Source organism: Tympanuchus pallidicinctus, unplaced genomic scaffold (genome assembly GCF_026119805.1).
Source record: "Tympanuchus pallidicinctus isolate F22 unplaced genomic scaffold, pur_lepc_1.0 scaffold22, whole genome shotgun sequence".
Classification (NCBI taxonomy): Eukaryota; Metazoa; Chordata; class Aves; order Galliformes; family Phasianidae; genus Tympanuchus; species Tympanuchus pallidicinctus.
In genome coordinates, this window is record NW_026294739.1 from 10,149,305 (window position 1) to 10,165,860 (window position 16,556).

Genomic DNA, 16,556 nt, shown 5'->3' on the forward strand with positions numbered 1-16,556 from the left:
TTGAAAATATTATTCTTGCTCTGAAATCAATGCAAGAAGTTTAGTGTAGGTAAATGTAAGTAGGCTGATAATTGAAGATGAAAAATGATAAATAGAAATGCTATTTTTAAATTTTTTTAAAAATTCAACTAGTATAAGATTCTCTGTGTCTTTCAGACAGAATGTAAGATTATTTTTTCAAGACTAATTTTGGTAAGTCTGTTCTTCTCAAGGATAGGATGAATCCTAGTTCAAGAAGCTGTATTTTAGGAAGAAAAGATGGCAACAACTTGGGCCTTTGCTGCGCAGCATCTGCAAGCATCCCAGAAAACTGAATTTGATTTTTAACAGAATTATATTACTTTAACACCATCTGCAAGAATTATTTGTCTTTCTAGCAAAGCTCTAGGAAGCATGTAATACATGTAGAGCAGAGTTAACTTGAGATCCTGTTAATCACGTATTTAGCATCTCTGTTTTTAGGAGAACAAATGACTTTTGCTCATCATTTGTGATGCTTGAGGATTCATGACAATGAAAAGGCTATAAACAAATTGAAGATAATATTACCATCTGAAACTCTGTCAGATTTAATAGGTGGAAGGAGATAAACTGAGTTAGAGTGTGCCACTTTGTGATTTGAATCCTGGAAAATAGATTCCATAGGCTGCCCTATGTCCAAGGTGTCTATTCAGCTTTATTCAAGATACCTTATAAGGTGGAAAAACAAATCATGCTGTGTGGTAAATGTTGAGTCCCAGCCAGAATCACTGATTGAACACCTGGCAAAGGACCCAGCCAGTCCTGGGATCACAGGTGAAGACAATTCATCTGTGTGACCAGAAGGGGGTGGAGCCTGGCTGTACCTCTTTTAGACCTCATTTAAAGGCTATCTGAGAGTGGGGAAGGATGTCTTTCTGGAGATCCCTTCCTTGTGGAATTTTCCTTGTGAGCCTAGATCATCAGGGCTAGGTGAGCACTTTCCCTTTGTAACACCTGTCCATCATGCTAGCCCTTTTGCTACTACATCTCCTATACTGCTATTCAATTGTGTTGATCTTTCTGACTGTTACACGTGGTAAATTAAACATACATGTTTTTCAGAATATACTGCTTTCTAAAATGAGGAAAATGAAATAATTACATTATGGATACACAATTGCCTTGAAAGATATTGGAATTCTGGTCTTCAATAAATGAAGAACCACTCCAGAATGAAATTTCTGTAATGAAAATTTCAAATGCTATATATCTGTACTTGCATAAGCTATATCAGTTTTGTGGAGAACTATATAATCAATTAGAGCTTGTAATTAACTCAGCAAGCAAAGAATTGAAGCAGCTGTACTTACTATGTCAGCACAATAGCTACAGCATCATTTAGGACGCTCTCTCCAAATAGAAGTGTTTACAAATCTGTATCCACGTGCAGCTCATTGAAAATAGCAAGGACTGTCACTGTATGGAGACAAAACAGTGGGTTTCTTATTTTATTCCTCTGGCATTTCAAGAAATAAAGCAAGTGTTAGTATATGGGTTTGGGAAAGTCTTGTCTGATTTATTACCTGAAGAGTTAATAACTTAAAAGAGATCAGCAAAGGTATATATAATATCCTTAAATCTAGTAATTCTATGTATTCTGCCTCTCCAGCTAATTAGGAAAATGCTTACTTTCTTACACAACGAATGATGCATAATTCAGAACGTCACAGCATACTTTACTGTGCAAAAGGGCCTAGGTGCTGTTGACAGAGAGTAACAAGGATGCTGAAAATACTTAAGATTTTGCCATTGGTTTTTTGGATGATGAGAGTAGTGATTTGCATACTTTAAGATGCTTATGGTAACGTTTATCCACCTGTAATGTGTATTTATTGAGAAACTCAAAGGAAAAAATAACCTTGTATCCTGTCCTACTAAAAATACAACCACTTTTACTTGAAGTGCAGCACACTCATAGTCTGGAAGCTTCCTCATCCAGATTAGGATGATTGATCCTTACAAGCCATTTTAAAGTCCCTCCAATCAATTTAGGCTTCTTTCATTTAGAAATGTTAATCATTTAAACACACATTTGTAAGACTATTTAGAAACTTTTTTCATATTTGGCATCTATGTCCTATAAATTTTAAAGGACACTTAAGTTACTTTATTTCACAGTCTTTTAACCTGTAGACAGGTGATCACAATCCCTTCATAGACTTACCTAGCACTGCAGAATCTCTAAATGGAGAAAAACAAACAAACAACAAAAAAAAAACCACCAACAATACAAAACCCAGGATATTCTGTGAACATGTATATTCAGATTTTTGCTTATTTAGGCAATGCTGTTTTAATGTGCTAAATGTGGATCTAATTAAGTCTCCCATTCTCTGATGTCATTAGTGTAGCAACAGACCTATTCTCTAAAACACTTTGCCTCTTCCAGCTTTTGCTCATTAGTTAATTGCTTACATTAATAGTTCCTTCAGAAATGATAGAAGGAAAAAAAAAATAGTGCTTGAAGTCTAGCTTATTGTTGGTATTTAAGTATAGCAGGCCAAGTAAATTAGATTTCTACACATTTCTCTCTTTCCTCTTACCTCCCACAAAACCAACGCATTTTCTTGTTTCAAAGAAGCACGTTCTCATTCACTCCCAACTCTACTCCATAAATCTAATTACAGATCATTTTGAATGATAGCAAAAGAAGAATACTTTTATAAACCCGTTTTCCCTTTTTTTGCCATATATTGGTCTCAATTACTCATTTTCAGATTATAAACTTAAAATTCTTTTTACTAGTAAATGCTGATTTCTTATCTTCCATTGATTATTCCTAAATATAGAATTTTAATGTTGATTACAAACTATTGCAAGAATCATTTTGAGTTCTAATTTTGAGTTCTAATTCTTACATTTCAAAGTGTTTTGTCTCCTCTCAGCATAGTATTGTACCTTAAAGAAGCATCCTCTGCTGCATCACCCAATTCATTAATGAAAACAATAAATATTATATGCAAAAGAACAACGAACTGCAGAATCTTTAGCACACCCACACCATTTAAGAATTCAGTAGAACATTTTCACCTTGTTTTGCCAAACATCATCTAGTCATTTACTCAGCATCACATTTGACTGATTTGTGAATGAGAATCTACAAACATACTTCAGAGTGGGCACGTTAATACTCCATAATGAAAAAAAGTTAATTTAAATTGCTCTCTTGGTACAATAAGATCCCATCTATGAATTATCTGTGAGTGGTCGTTGTCTAAAACACTCACATGCTTTGTCTGATGGATGACTTGAAAATTCTCGAGACAATGAATTTAAAACTTGAGTATTTGCCTTTATATACAACAGTCGCATATCTAATCTGTGAGAACTCTCATACATAAGTAAAGCAGTCTTCAAATACAACACTGCATTAAATGTGGCCTCCTTGGCTTTCTGAAATATCAGCAAATTTCAACGATCTCTAAGATTAATGCATCTCTGTTTTGTATTTGAAAAGAACAGGGAAAGTCAGAAAATAAATGTGACCATTATATAAAGTACTGGTATTAAACTGCCTTCATATTCTGAGTAGGAAAATTAATATCTTTCATAACTTATGGCCTAATAACTGTAAAGAAAATGAGAGGAATCTCACTTATGTCTCCCATCAAGTTTCCTTTAAAAATAACAATTCCAATTTTAATTATAGACTCCTTTCCCTGCTAATCCATCACACCACTCATGGATTAGTTCAGGGGTGAACAAGAAAGTATTAAAATATGTTAATTAAAAACACATTTATAAGTAAGCTTTTATAACCAGTGCAAAAATGTATTATCTTGCAGTATTTATAAACTGTTTTTTTAATGCAAAATCCTCTGATTATGCGTGAAGCAAGAACTTTTCTTTCCAATAAACACCTTATTTTATCAATGACAACAGAATTGTAACTCACATGCTAGGTTCAGCTGTAACCATAGTAACTTCAAATAGAAAAGTGCTTCATGATTATCAATATGACCAAAGGTAAGGGAGTTTTTGTAGCTTAGAAATAGCTGTGCTTCAGCAAACCCTGTGAAGGCAAATCTCTCTTCTCAGCCTGAAATATCAAAAAAAGTGCTAATGATACATGAAATGTCTTTGATTGGAAGGTCACTGCGCAGAATGTGTTAACAACAACAAACTGCCAAAGCTGTGCTTTCCAGTTATTTCTTTGTTGGTGAAGGCAGAAGTCAATTTTTTTGTTGATCTGTCAGTCTTCTTCAAAAATATCTATACTGAAGATCTTTAAATACTCACATATAAAATTCACTATCAAAATTCACTATCAAATTCTACATCGTGAAACATTTACTGCAATGTCTACCATTAAAGTAAGCAAAAATATTCATTCAAAATTCTATAAGACATGGGTCAGAAATTCACTGGTAAGATTACTTAAACAAGTAACAGCTTAGAATATTGTGAATAGATAACAGAAAAAGACTGAACATTCAGACAACTCTTGGACACACATACGGGCACTCTGTATAAGTGGAAGAATAATGAAAAGTAGCATTAATAGCTGATGTGGTTAATAGTTACTAGTTACAGAGTTTATTAGCTGGGAAAAGTAGTTCTTGTTACTACTTCTTCCTTGCAGTGAAAGAGTTTCTTTTTTTTTCTCTCATGACTATTCTAGATTATTCAGTGGTGATTTAATACTATTATAGTCAAAGTCACTGTGTTTGTCTTACACATATCTTGTTATAAATCAACATTTTCATTTGGGGATCTAAATAGAGTTGGAATGGAAAATGGGGAAAAAAACTAAGCCAACTACACAACTCTATTCATAGTACAATCAAGAAATGTACTCAGTTGCTTTAAGCAACCTTCTATTCCAGAAGCAATTATTTGTCTTATGTTTAATTTGTGCTTTCAGTTTCTGTGTTCCTCTCTTGCTGTGAAGATGGGCTCCAATCATGGGCTGAATATTATTAAAATAGTTGGGTGGTTTTATAAGTGGCAGCATATTGGATGTTTCATTTAATTGGAGAATAACAATTTGAAGCAGCTTTTACAGCAGTCTTATAACAACAAATAAATTGTTTTACACAATATTTTTAAGCCATCAGAATGATAAATTACAAGCTGCCAAAGTCTTTTGTTAAATATTGAGGTTTCTTTTAATGAATGGAACAAATTTGTGGAACAGTGTTGCTTCTTATCGCTTCTTCTAATAACCATGAATTTGAAAGGTTTTTCATACATTTCTTAGAGAAGCTTGTCAGGAATAGTTAATACTAACACAGCACGCCATGTGCGTCATAAAATGCCTTTTGTTCCATTTCCTTTAACTACTGAACTGGAAATTTTGCAAAAATCCAGTGTACCTTTCTATTCTCTTTAATTCATCTCTTTTACACAGTATTCACAGAATCACAGAAATGTAGTGAATCTACCAAAGTAGCTTTCCTAGAGTAGGTTGCACAGGAAATTTTCAGGTGGATTTTGAATATCTCCAGAGAAGGAGACTCTGCAACCTCTCTGGGGAGCCTGTTCCAGTGGTCTGTCACTCTCACAGTAAATAATTTTATCCTCACGTTCATACAAAATTTAATGTGCTCCAGTTCTTACTCATTGCCCCTTGTCCTGTTGCTGCACATGACCGAAAAAACGTCTGCCCCATCCACTTGACTTTCACTCTTTACATATTTATAAGCATTGATAAGATTCCCTCCCACACTTCTTCAGGCTGAATAGTCTCAGGTCTCAGCCTTTCCTCATATGGCAGATGCTTCAGTCTCCTATCATTTTTGTAGCCCTCTGCTGGACTCTCTTCAGTAGTTCCCTGTCTGTCTTGAACTAAGGAGCCCTGAACTGGACACAGTATTGCAGATGCACTTGAATGCAGCCTCAGCAAATTTGCTGATGACCTACCAAGCTGAGTGGTGCAGTTGACACATTTGAAGGAAGGGATGACATGCAGAGGGACCTCAACAACCTCGAATGGTGGGCCCAAGTGAAGCTAATGAAGTCCAACATAGCAAAGTGGAAGGTTTTGCAATTGGGTCAGAGTAATCCCAGATACATATACAGGGTGGGAGAAGAACTCTTTGAGAGCAGCCCTGAGGAGAAGGACCTGGAGGTCCTGGTGGATGAAATACTGAACATGAACCAGCAGCATGCTGTTGCACCTTGGAAGGGCAATGGTATCTTGGGCTCAATCAGAAAAGGGCTGGCCAGCAGGGACAGGGAGGTGATTGTACTTCTCTACTCTGCCCTTGTAAGGCCCCATCTGGAGTACTGTGTCCAGGTCTGGGGCCCCCAGTATGAGAAAGATGTGGAGCTGTTGGACAGGGTACTCACCAGGGCAGAGCAAAGGATCACCTCCTTTGCTCTGCTGTCCACATTCTTATTAACTCACCCCAAGACACCATTGGCCTTGGCCATAAGGGCACATTGCTGGCATATGGCTAATCTGTTGTCCACCAAAAAGCCTAAGTCCTTTTCTGAATTGTACAGAAGATATCAGAACATTATCTTTTCACCTTCTTTTTCACTGTGTTTCCAGAAATGCAAAAAGCAGTACTTTATTCTAGTGCGAGTACTGACTATAAACTTATTCTGTGTAACTAAAACTTGCTAAGTCTATGAATAACTTTGAGGTCAGCTCTGCTTTAATTATTAAGGTGGATAGTAAGATCTCTAGAGTTCTCTTTGAATCTAAATGATTTTCTCATTTTAAAACTCCAAATTTCAGGTTCAAATTTTGAATCTATTTCTCTCACACTTGGATGCTTACTGTAAGTTTAGGCTTTAAATCTAACATCTGGAAGCTCACGTCAACATGTTGGCACCTTTCTTCTCAGAATTGTATTTACCATGCAATACTGCATTCAAATTTTAAACTGATTCCTTATAAAAATATTTATACAGTGAGATCTGAAAGCTAGCTCCCTGTACCTTTAAACTGGGTTAGATCACACATTTTATAAATGATCTGGATGCAGGACTTGAATGCATACTAAGTCTGCAGATGATACTAAATTAGGAGGAGCTGTTGATTCACTTGGTGATTGAGAAGCCTTGTAGACAGATCTTGACAAATCTGGGCAATCACCAACTTTATAAAATTCAGCAAGACCAAGTGCCAGATTCTGCATCTGAGATGGGGCATCCCTGGATGCTTGCACAGAGTGGAGGATGAGATGTTGGAGAGGAGCCCCACAGAAAAGATCTGAGGGTTTTGATTGACAGCAAGTTGAATCCGAACCAGCACTGTGCCCTGGAGTCCAAAGGGCCAGCTGTACTCTGGAGTGCGCCAGGCCCAGCAATAGACAGACAGGTGTCTTGAGAACTTGAGAAAAACATTATTTCAGTCACTTCAAGTAAGTAAGCGCAACTGCATTTATAAGGTTTGTGAACTTAACATAGGTAAACCAGTTACTGAAACAATTTGCACTAGGGATCTTTGGAGGCACTTTGTCTTATGATGATCAGAATATCAGATATTTATCAACTAGAGGAATCAAAATCAAGAAGAACTTACAGTTCAAACATTTTGATAGCATATACAGACATTATTTTCTTATTTACTCTTCTGTGTTTTGAAAATAACTGTTACCTGGATCTGTGGCAGACATCAGCGATCCAAAAAATAAACAGTCAGTGAAGTGGAATTCCCATCCTTTTAACTGGCCAATGTGCACCATGGCCTTCACAAAACCATACATTATCAACCTGTCATAGGAAAGACAAGACAGTCGTGAAGACACAGTATATAACACTTCTGCTAGTTTCACAGCATTAAGCAGTTTCTTGTTCTCTTCAGCTTCCTTTAAATAACTGTACCATTTGAATAACAAACATAAACTACTGTCATAAAAATTCTATTTCCTATTAAACTATTCCAGCACCATATCAAGCTTTATAGACAGTTCAAATGCAAAGACTTTTATGAATAATTGCCCTCTGCTGTTGGCAGAGGACAATACTTCAAGTTGTTTATTCTTCAGAAGGAAAGATAATGTAAGCCTAAAAAGACATTATCAAGACAGATTTGCCTAATGTTATAAAGCCTTTACACAAAGACAGTAATAATCAGCTGTGTGGTTTGTTCTAGCATTTTTAAGTTAATCATCTTCATTGCCATTAGCTTTTAATGTTGTATTCCACATTCCTGACGAGTTTTTAAATGAGGCAGAGGTTTCACAGCTCACAGTGTTTCACAGTGAGGCAACAAAGTCACACTTCAGAATGCACTGCTAAATCTCCCATGGATTCACACAAAGTGTCATCAGTGGTTTATATCATTCATTAATAATTTCAGAGATGTGCATTCTAAGAATAACATTGAAATATCTTTAAAAATAAATTTACTTATTGTTAAAAACTGTAGTATATATATTTTTAAATGTATATTTCTGATCTAGTTAATATGTAACTTACTCCAAAAGTAATGGCTCCTATTTATTTTCATGGAAACTACAACTGCTACAAGGAGTGCAATAACACTGTTTGAGAGAGCAAATTTTCAGCTACAAAAACCTAAAAATAGGGAAACAGGTCATCATAGAATTCCCCTGTGGTCAGAAGTATTTTTGGACTGTTTGAGAAACTGCTGGGAAATCATTTAATAAATTTGCCATAATACAATCTGCTTACTTAGTGAATTTGATTTTACCTCATTGCACTTATCTATACTTATCAAAAGCTGAGCATGTAACATTATTAGTTTTTTACAGATTTACTTTCTAAATAAAAATGCTTTAGTTAATTTCCATTAGAAATCAGATCCTTTTCTCAACTTTATAGGGTAAAACTAAGAAAATACCCTCTTACATCACAGAAGTTACTCTGTATCTTGGAGTGCTCAAACCAAGGTCAAGCTCTAACCCTGTGCATTCCAGCTAATTTTTTACTCAGAATGGTTTATTCAAAAATGCCAGCTTTGCTTTAACATTTTATTAGCTGATACTGTTCAGGTGATGCAGTCTAGTGTAGACAAATTCAAACAATAAAGAAATTTATCTATGACAAAAGCTAACAACAAATCTCTTTAGAGAAAGAATTAATCCAGTGTGACTTTTCCACTACATTTTTAAAACTGGGATCTCATCTGGATATTTGAGCTTCCAACTACAGCAACATTAAACATCATAAAATGCTGCACGACATAACTGCTTTTAATGGAAATCCAAGGAGATAAGCATACACCAGTGACAAGCTTCAGCAAATCAAATTGCCTTAATAATCTTCAACAGTCCGTTTAGTATACATTTAAAATAAAAGCATTATTAAAGTATCAGTTATAAAGTTATAAATAAGGTGTTAGTACTCTTGAATTTTCACCAGAATGTTTCTTTCCCACTGGATTACATTCCCAGTCCACACCACACTGTTTATGAAGAGCAGGCTGCTGACACAGATCAAGTTAACAAACAATATAAAACAATACTTCTGTTTTTCCAGTTTCTATCTGTCAAATAATCTTTGTTACTAATCTATAATGCTGACTTTGTATCAGAACTGAGATCTCCAGGGCTCCATAAAGAAAATAGAAGACCAGCTGCAACTAACGTAGCATATTTCCAATATAGCTTTGAAAATCTTGCCTTTAAAATATACTTGCAACATAATTCATATGCTTCTTAGATCATGTTTTTAATCTACTTCAATCTTGTTGATTCTTTGGGAAACTGGATGCCCCTTCAAGTATGAGATCTTTCTCTCTGTGAGCAGTACTTTTCTGATAATAAACATTATAAAGCAAATGCATATAAGTTTCTGGATTTTGCATTTTTACTGTGAAATATGCACCATCTAGAACTTCCTATTAGTCACTTGAGATATCATTCCTCTTTTTTCCCATAGCAAAGAAGCATGTATAGTTCCATGGAACAAAAAAAATAAGCAACAGATCTAAGAGACTTAGACACAAGACTTATGTTGAGAATAGGAAACCTCAGAGCTGCTGCCTAGAACCCTTATTTTCATCAGTAAAGCTCCTTAATTCCTTACCAGTCTTTGAGGGGTGAAGAAGGCTTTCCAGTGCTGTGTAATGAAGGTACTGCTTGTTCAGAGATCTTTTTGCATTCCTGATCTCGTGAATGAACTGTCTTGCCACAGAAGTCGTTAGAGAGTTGCCAGGCACAAAGGTCAATGGTGAATGAAAAAGGGATAACTCCACTTTGCAGTCCTCTTTTCCTCAGCTCTCTGATACATAAGGTGTGTGAGCCTCAGGTTCAAACTCCTGCTTCACCTGGTTAACCTTCATTTTCACTAGAAAGGGAGCCGAAGAGAGACTCCAGGTTCCTAGTGCCTAAAAGCTGCTTCACCTTGCTTAGCATTAGCCATTATTCATTAAATTAGACAGCTGGGAAGTGTATGAATATGTAAGTTTGATTTAGTAACAGATGACCTTGGTGCTCATCTTATGTAAGGGAAAATCTGAGCATGAGGCTACCACACATTGACGTCTAATTCTTTTCTCCACTATTCCTTTAGCTTTGTTTAGGTAATTTGAAGATGTGGATTTTGCTAGGTGACAAAGTGTCTCAATCCATATATGTTTTGGATCTAGAAATATATTAAAGGAACAATGTACAATCATTATTTAGCAGGGAATTTATTTTGGGTTGCCTTCCTCTCTTATCGTGAATAAATACACAAATTCATCAAATTCCTTGTATGAGCTGATTAGAAAAATATTTTAGAAAAAAAAGGTCTGTAAACTGAATAGTAATGAACGGTCGCTGAAGACTTCTTAGACTCAGTGGTGGCTCACTGCTGCAAACTTGGGGATAACTGATTTGGTCAATGATTTGGAATATTAATAAAGAAATACAATAGAAGTAAAAAACTCAGCTGTACTGTGGGAGACCTGACACTTTCTGCACCCAACATAATATTATTTGAAAGCATGGGGAGCATCACATCAAGCCACAACGTGTACTTTTTGGCATTTAATAGAAAAGGGAAAAAACAGAAATGTGAATGAAACACAGGAGAATTTAGAATTTTCCAAATTATGCAAGACTGGCAAGTACAAAGTGCCTCAGCTCTAAAATATGCTACACACAATGTTGTCATTGCACAGAAGAGGAAACACCACATAAATATTTGACTTGAAGTCAGAATCATTTTCTGGGAAACTGAGCTTTCATTACAAGTATTTCTGGTGTTTCTTGTTCTGGCATTTCTTGTTTCTGAATAAACAAGTAGACCACATGAAATCTCGGTAGAACACAAAATAAACTTCAGACGTAAAAAAAAAAAATCAAAGTAAATAACAGTTACTGAAGAACCAGAACAACAATTCTTGTGGTTCTAAGCATCTGGCCTGCATTAAAGCTTACCTGTGTGAATAAGGGGGGAAAAATATGTTTGTTAGAGGTCCAGTTGATTGGGTTCTTTTGTTTGTTTATTTTGCTTTGCTTTGTTTTTTAACTGCCAGAGTTCAGTTGCTACAAATCTTTTTTTGCTGTTCCTTCAAGAATGAAGTATGTAGAGAGCATTGGATGTCTGGGTAATCCTGGATGTTTACAGAGAGCTTATGAATACAGCTGCTCTCAAGGAAGTCTAGTCTGGGACTGGGACATTCTAGACCAGCTGCTGTTTAAATGTAGAGGAAGGAAAGAGCCCTCTCCTAAGGAGAAACTATTTAAATGCTCAGGAAAAGCTGCACGTAACTATTTGTTTGCAAGATTTTCTTTTAGCAACAGCTGGTTTTAAGAAATCATGTGAAAAGAGATACTGAAATTGCTTTGGGGGTTTGGGGTAAGCTCTGAAAGTTCTGAATATTAAAACATCTGTCCAAAACACAGTTAGTAAATAAGAAATTATTTGTAGTTTTACATTAAAAGCCAGCAGGGTGTGTTTGATGTAGAATTGAAGGAGGCTATAGGAAAGATTTAAAGCTGTCAGCAATTTTAACAGAAGCGTTGTGAATAGCCACAAATGGGGTCAGATTACATCAGGGAAGGCATGAGAAAAAGATACTGGAGTCATCAAGACAGGAAGGATGTGCACCTGGCAAGAGTTTAGCTGTATGAGTGGACAAGAAAGGCTATATAAGAAACATGTCAATAAGCAGCACACCTAATAACTAAACACTTAACAAAAGGTTTTACCATGCCTAAATGCAGCTGGCAAATAGCAGCAAGTTACCAGCATATCTGGATATGCAAAAGCACTGGATATGGGGTCCAAAAACACTGTGGAGAGGGACAACATACGCATGAACAGCAAGCAAAGGAGAGAACAATGTGACAACAACAGGCAGAGATTGCCACTGACAGAAGAGCCTTGTCACACCCCTAGTTTTATCCATTTTGATCTTCTAAGAGCAAATAAATTGTTTCCATCTGAAGTTTCTATCTTCATTTAGAAAGCACAAAAGCAATGGTTGCTAGTTCAGGTGAAAACCTTCTGCAGAATCACTGTCAAACATCTGACGTTGTGGTAAAAGCAATTCACCCATACTAGTCTCAGGTACATACAGAACAGGCTGAAATAGCAGAATCACAAAGATCCAAATGAAGAAAGACGGGAAAAAGCAGGAGCAACTACCAAATATGGTCCCACGATGCAGCAGATGATTCAAACAACATAAGCACACAAAGAAAATCAGTATTCTGCTTGCTCGTATTTCCAGAGATGGACTCTGAGAAGCAGTGCTGTCGCTGAACTTTGACCCAGCCTGCTATGCAAAAGTATAGGTTTGTTTTCTTTGCACAAGGTAGCTTAGGTACGTGTGAGGTGAGACAAATACAAGCTGAAATAAATCCCACAAATTGCTCATAGTAAAAATGTGCCTGAACGTCACAGTGAGGAGAGAAAACCTGCGCTGAGCCTTGATTTCTGACCAAATCCTCAGCTGCAGAAAGTGGCATCACAGTGCCTGCCCCTCTGCATTACAGCAAACAAAGAAGTATGGCTATACATACAGACTGTTGAGTTGGTTTACAGAATGTTTCTTCTTTAATAAGAAACTGTATCTTCATATGCAAGCTATGGGGAGAACCTATTAGTTCCACAAGATTCTATTCTCAATTTAAAGCTGCAGGGAACATAATTAGAATGTAACAGAAGCCATTAAATGAAGGTGCACAATATACATGCCATATCCTCAATGCAGATAGACCCATCTGCCTGATGACTTTATCAGCAGTTGTCTTTTTTTTTTTTTTTTTCAGTTTTGTTATTTATTGCAGCATCCCTGCTGAATATCACTACTAGAAGTTTTTATTTTATTAAAGGTTTTAAAAGCCTAATTCTAGATTTAAAACGTGTGTGCAGTTGTGCTATGTAGTACGACTGAGATTTGTAATTTAAATCTTTCTTGCCAAGTATGTTTTCTAATCTACAGAGAATTTTTCATCTCATATTTTGTCTCCCCAAAGAACCTTACTTCTAGATATGATTAGCTTGTAGCTCGAAGCCAGTTGAACATAGCTACAGATTGTAATCATGCAAGCGAAAGATGAATAAAAACCTGAGGAGTGGCATTTCTTTCTTTTCACAATGAATAGCAGTATGAATAACCCAATAATACAAAAAAAGAGAGCAAAGATTTTATTCCTGGTTGTGTATGAAGTAAGATAGTGATTGACTGATTGATATTGCAACTGCAATGAAAAGAGTCAGAATTTAAAATGTATACAGTGACATATAAGTAGTAGAGATGAAAAAGAAATATCCATTTCTTTAATCTGCTCATTCTATTTCTTCCTATAGCTTTTTCTGTACAGCGGAATTTTTCTCACCATTGTTTTGGCAACAGTGATTCACTGTTTCAAAATGCATTATGCACCAACATATTCTTCCTTTTGTCATCTTCTAAATCAGTTTTGTCACTAGAAAAGTTATTACATGACCTTTTCTTCAATAAATCATCTGCTAACTAATCAAGGCAAGAGAAAACCTCACTGAAGCATCTCACGTAGCTGTAAACCAACAGTAAATTTACCTTGAAGTATTCTGTATAAATCTCACAGGTAGGACTGGAAAAACAGAAGAGAAATGGGCTTTACAAATCCTCTGCATACCTAGTTACCTGAGGCACAGTGATGGCTCTGCTGATGAGCATCATTGCTACTTAGTATCTATAGACCTGAGAGAAACTGTTTGAAGGAGCACAGCTGTGCTCCTGACTAGGCTTTAGGTGGTGTCAGAAGAGCTTTTGCTTAGCGATATCTAACATGCAAGTCTTCCAATAGTCACTGATCATCCCCTATTTTCTCCTTAAATCAGAAGTTTTATAGGAAGGCCTAGTGGAGAGAAACGCACACCTCGGAGATAGGATTTAGGTGGGTGGGAGTAAGAAGGGTTGTACTGCAGTAATATTTATCTTAGGTTTTAACACCTCTTTATCGGTATAGGACCAAAGAGAGAGACTGTCCTTTCTTATGCCAGTACTGGGAGAGATCAACTGAAGCACATGCACACATGTCCAATCACGGGCTGCAGCAAGGGGCACACATGCAAGAGGAGAGCTGCATGTATCAGCAGCCTCCCTGGTAGCTAACTTAAAGGTGACAGTGGGTGCATGTGCACCCACTGCTGATGTGTCCCCAGTCACAGGCTATGCCTTTGGAAGCTGAAATGAAGCCAGAGCTTACCTGGAACTTAGAAAAGGCCCAACCGTATTAGTGTTTGATGCTTTAGCCTGGCCTGAATGAGAATGCAGAATGCCTGAAGGATCAAAAAGCCTGAATGTGAGCCTTAGCGTACAACACTCTCCTATAGAGTCTTTCTCAAGAAAGTTAAGAATTGCCACAATTCAATGTTTTCATTTGTCTTCTGTAATGTGGACCACGGAAAATGTCTGTTGTAATACAAAGATGTGCTTAATTTAAAGGCGCAATTGCAGATTTTGCAGATAATACTAACAAGGTGGCAAAAGTAAGTCAAGATGAATGACACACATCTCATTTTGACATTACTAAATTGTCCACAAACGTATTTTACCAGGCTAAATCAGTTTACTTACAAATGTTCAATTATGTCACGGTCTGTCAGTTAATCTAGGTAAGAATTAACTAGAAAAATGGAACAACCTTTATATTTTTCTTACAAAATCATTTATTTTTTTTTTTTAAAGTAGTTTCTTAAATCATGATATCTCCAGGCTGAATATTTTTTGCTTTGTTTTAACATGTGCTGCTTGTATTTTAACTTCATGACCTACTAACTCATTCTTTGTAGTGATTTCCAAGTGAGATGTTTGCTTTGGTGAGCTGAAAAGTCAGTTGAGGTCACTGAACGTAGCTGGAAACTGTCTATAAACAGGTTTCCAATTTGCTCTTTTGTTTGTTTAAAAGCTCCCCACAAAGTTCACTCTTTTCCAGATTGGATTGCAAATAGTCCTTTCTTTACTATAGTTACACAGTGTTTTGCATTAAAGTCATACCAGCCAATCCACCACAGTTTACAACTGCACAATATTATTTAATGCTTTTTAAATATTCTTTTAATGAGTATAGCACAACTCCAGGATCCCTCTGCTCCTGAGCTCCATTTAAATCAGAGCCATTAAACCTGAATGTCTTTGCAATGAAAAAGCTGCGCTCCTCTTTGAGTGATGGCTACAATCTCATAATTACTTGGGTAAATGAGCCGTGAAACACTGTCAGCTGTACTGCATCCAATATATACTACTGCTGAATATTTTATTGCACCACAAAGATTTAAACATTACATCAAGATTTACTTAACTCAATGTTATTTATTAAGAAAGCTTATAATAAATACTGGATAACTGAGAACATCACATGCATATTTTGAGAGAGGTATTATTGTGAAAGTAAGAATAAAAACAAATGTAAATGAGAGGTAAGATTTTCCAGAAACCATATTGGTAAATGATTTTAGAAATCCATAATGAGCTGTTATAAAAATGCTGATTAAATTTTGAGAAAAATATTAACAACACTAAGAGAAGGACTGACAAAATCCAGTTTGCAGAAGAGATAATAAAGGCATATTGATAGGGTATTCCCTATACGAATTGAAAACATCATAATTTAATGATGACTACAGAGCAAATAACACATAATGAATAGAAAGTAAGAGTGTTAGGTAAATGAGATTCACTACTGATTTGTCTAATTCATTTGGACAGCAGTGATTTAGTTCACCAATTAGTTATTTCAGTGAGTATCATTATTATAGCAGCCATAGAATGAAAATCTCTCTCTACACCAGAAGATATTATGCACAAGAACTTCTTTACAGTGAGGTGACGGAGCACTGGAACAGGCTGCCCAGGGAGGTGGTGGAGTCTCCTTCTCTGGAGATGTTCAAGACCTGCCTGGATGCCGACCTGTGCGACCTGCTGTAGGGAACCTGCTTTGGCAGGGGGTTGGACTCGATGATCTCTGGAGGTCCCTTCCTACCCCTACAATTCTGTGATTCTGTGATTCTGTGATATTGATAGCATAAAGAATATCGCTTGGTCAAAGCATTCAAGAGATTTCTTAAGTTCAAGAAAACCTCTTATCAGAAAAGTACTTTCTTTAAAAGAAGTTTCTTTCTGATCCACAGATGAGTGGGTGCTTTGTATTCTGAAATGTGAAGACCTCTAATCCCATTTCATTATCAATATAAAT

The 16,556-nt window shown here is 36.2% G+C and overlaps 1 protein-coding gene across 1 annotated transcript in view; it reads right to left on the bottom strand.

Moving 5' to 3' along the window:
- SLC9A9 (solute carrier family 9 member A9) overlaps positions 1–16,556 on the bottom strand; it is a 171,051-nt gene that overhangs the window by 127,343 nt on the left and 27,152 nt on the right. The window contains 2 exon segments of the mRNA XM_052685348.1: positions 1,332–1,437; positions 7,571–7,686. Of these exon segments, the coding sequence (XP_052541308.1) occupies positions 1,332–1,437; positions 7,571–7,686 (222 nt within the window).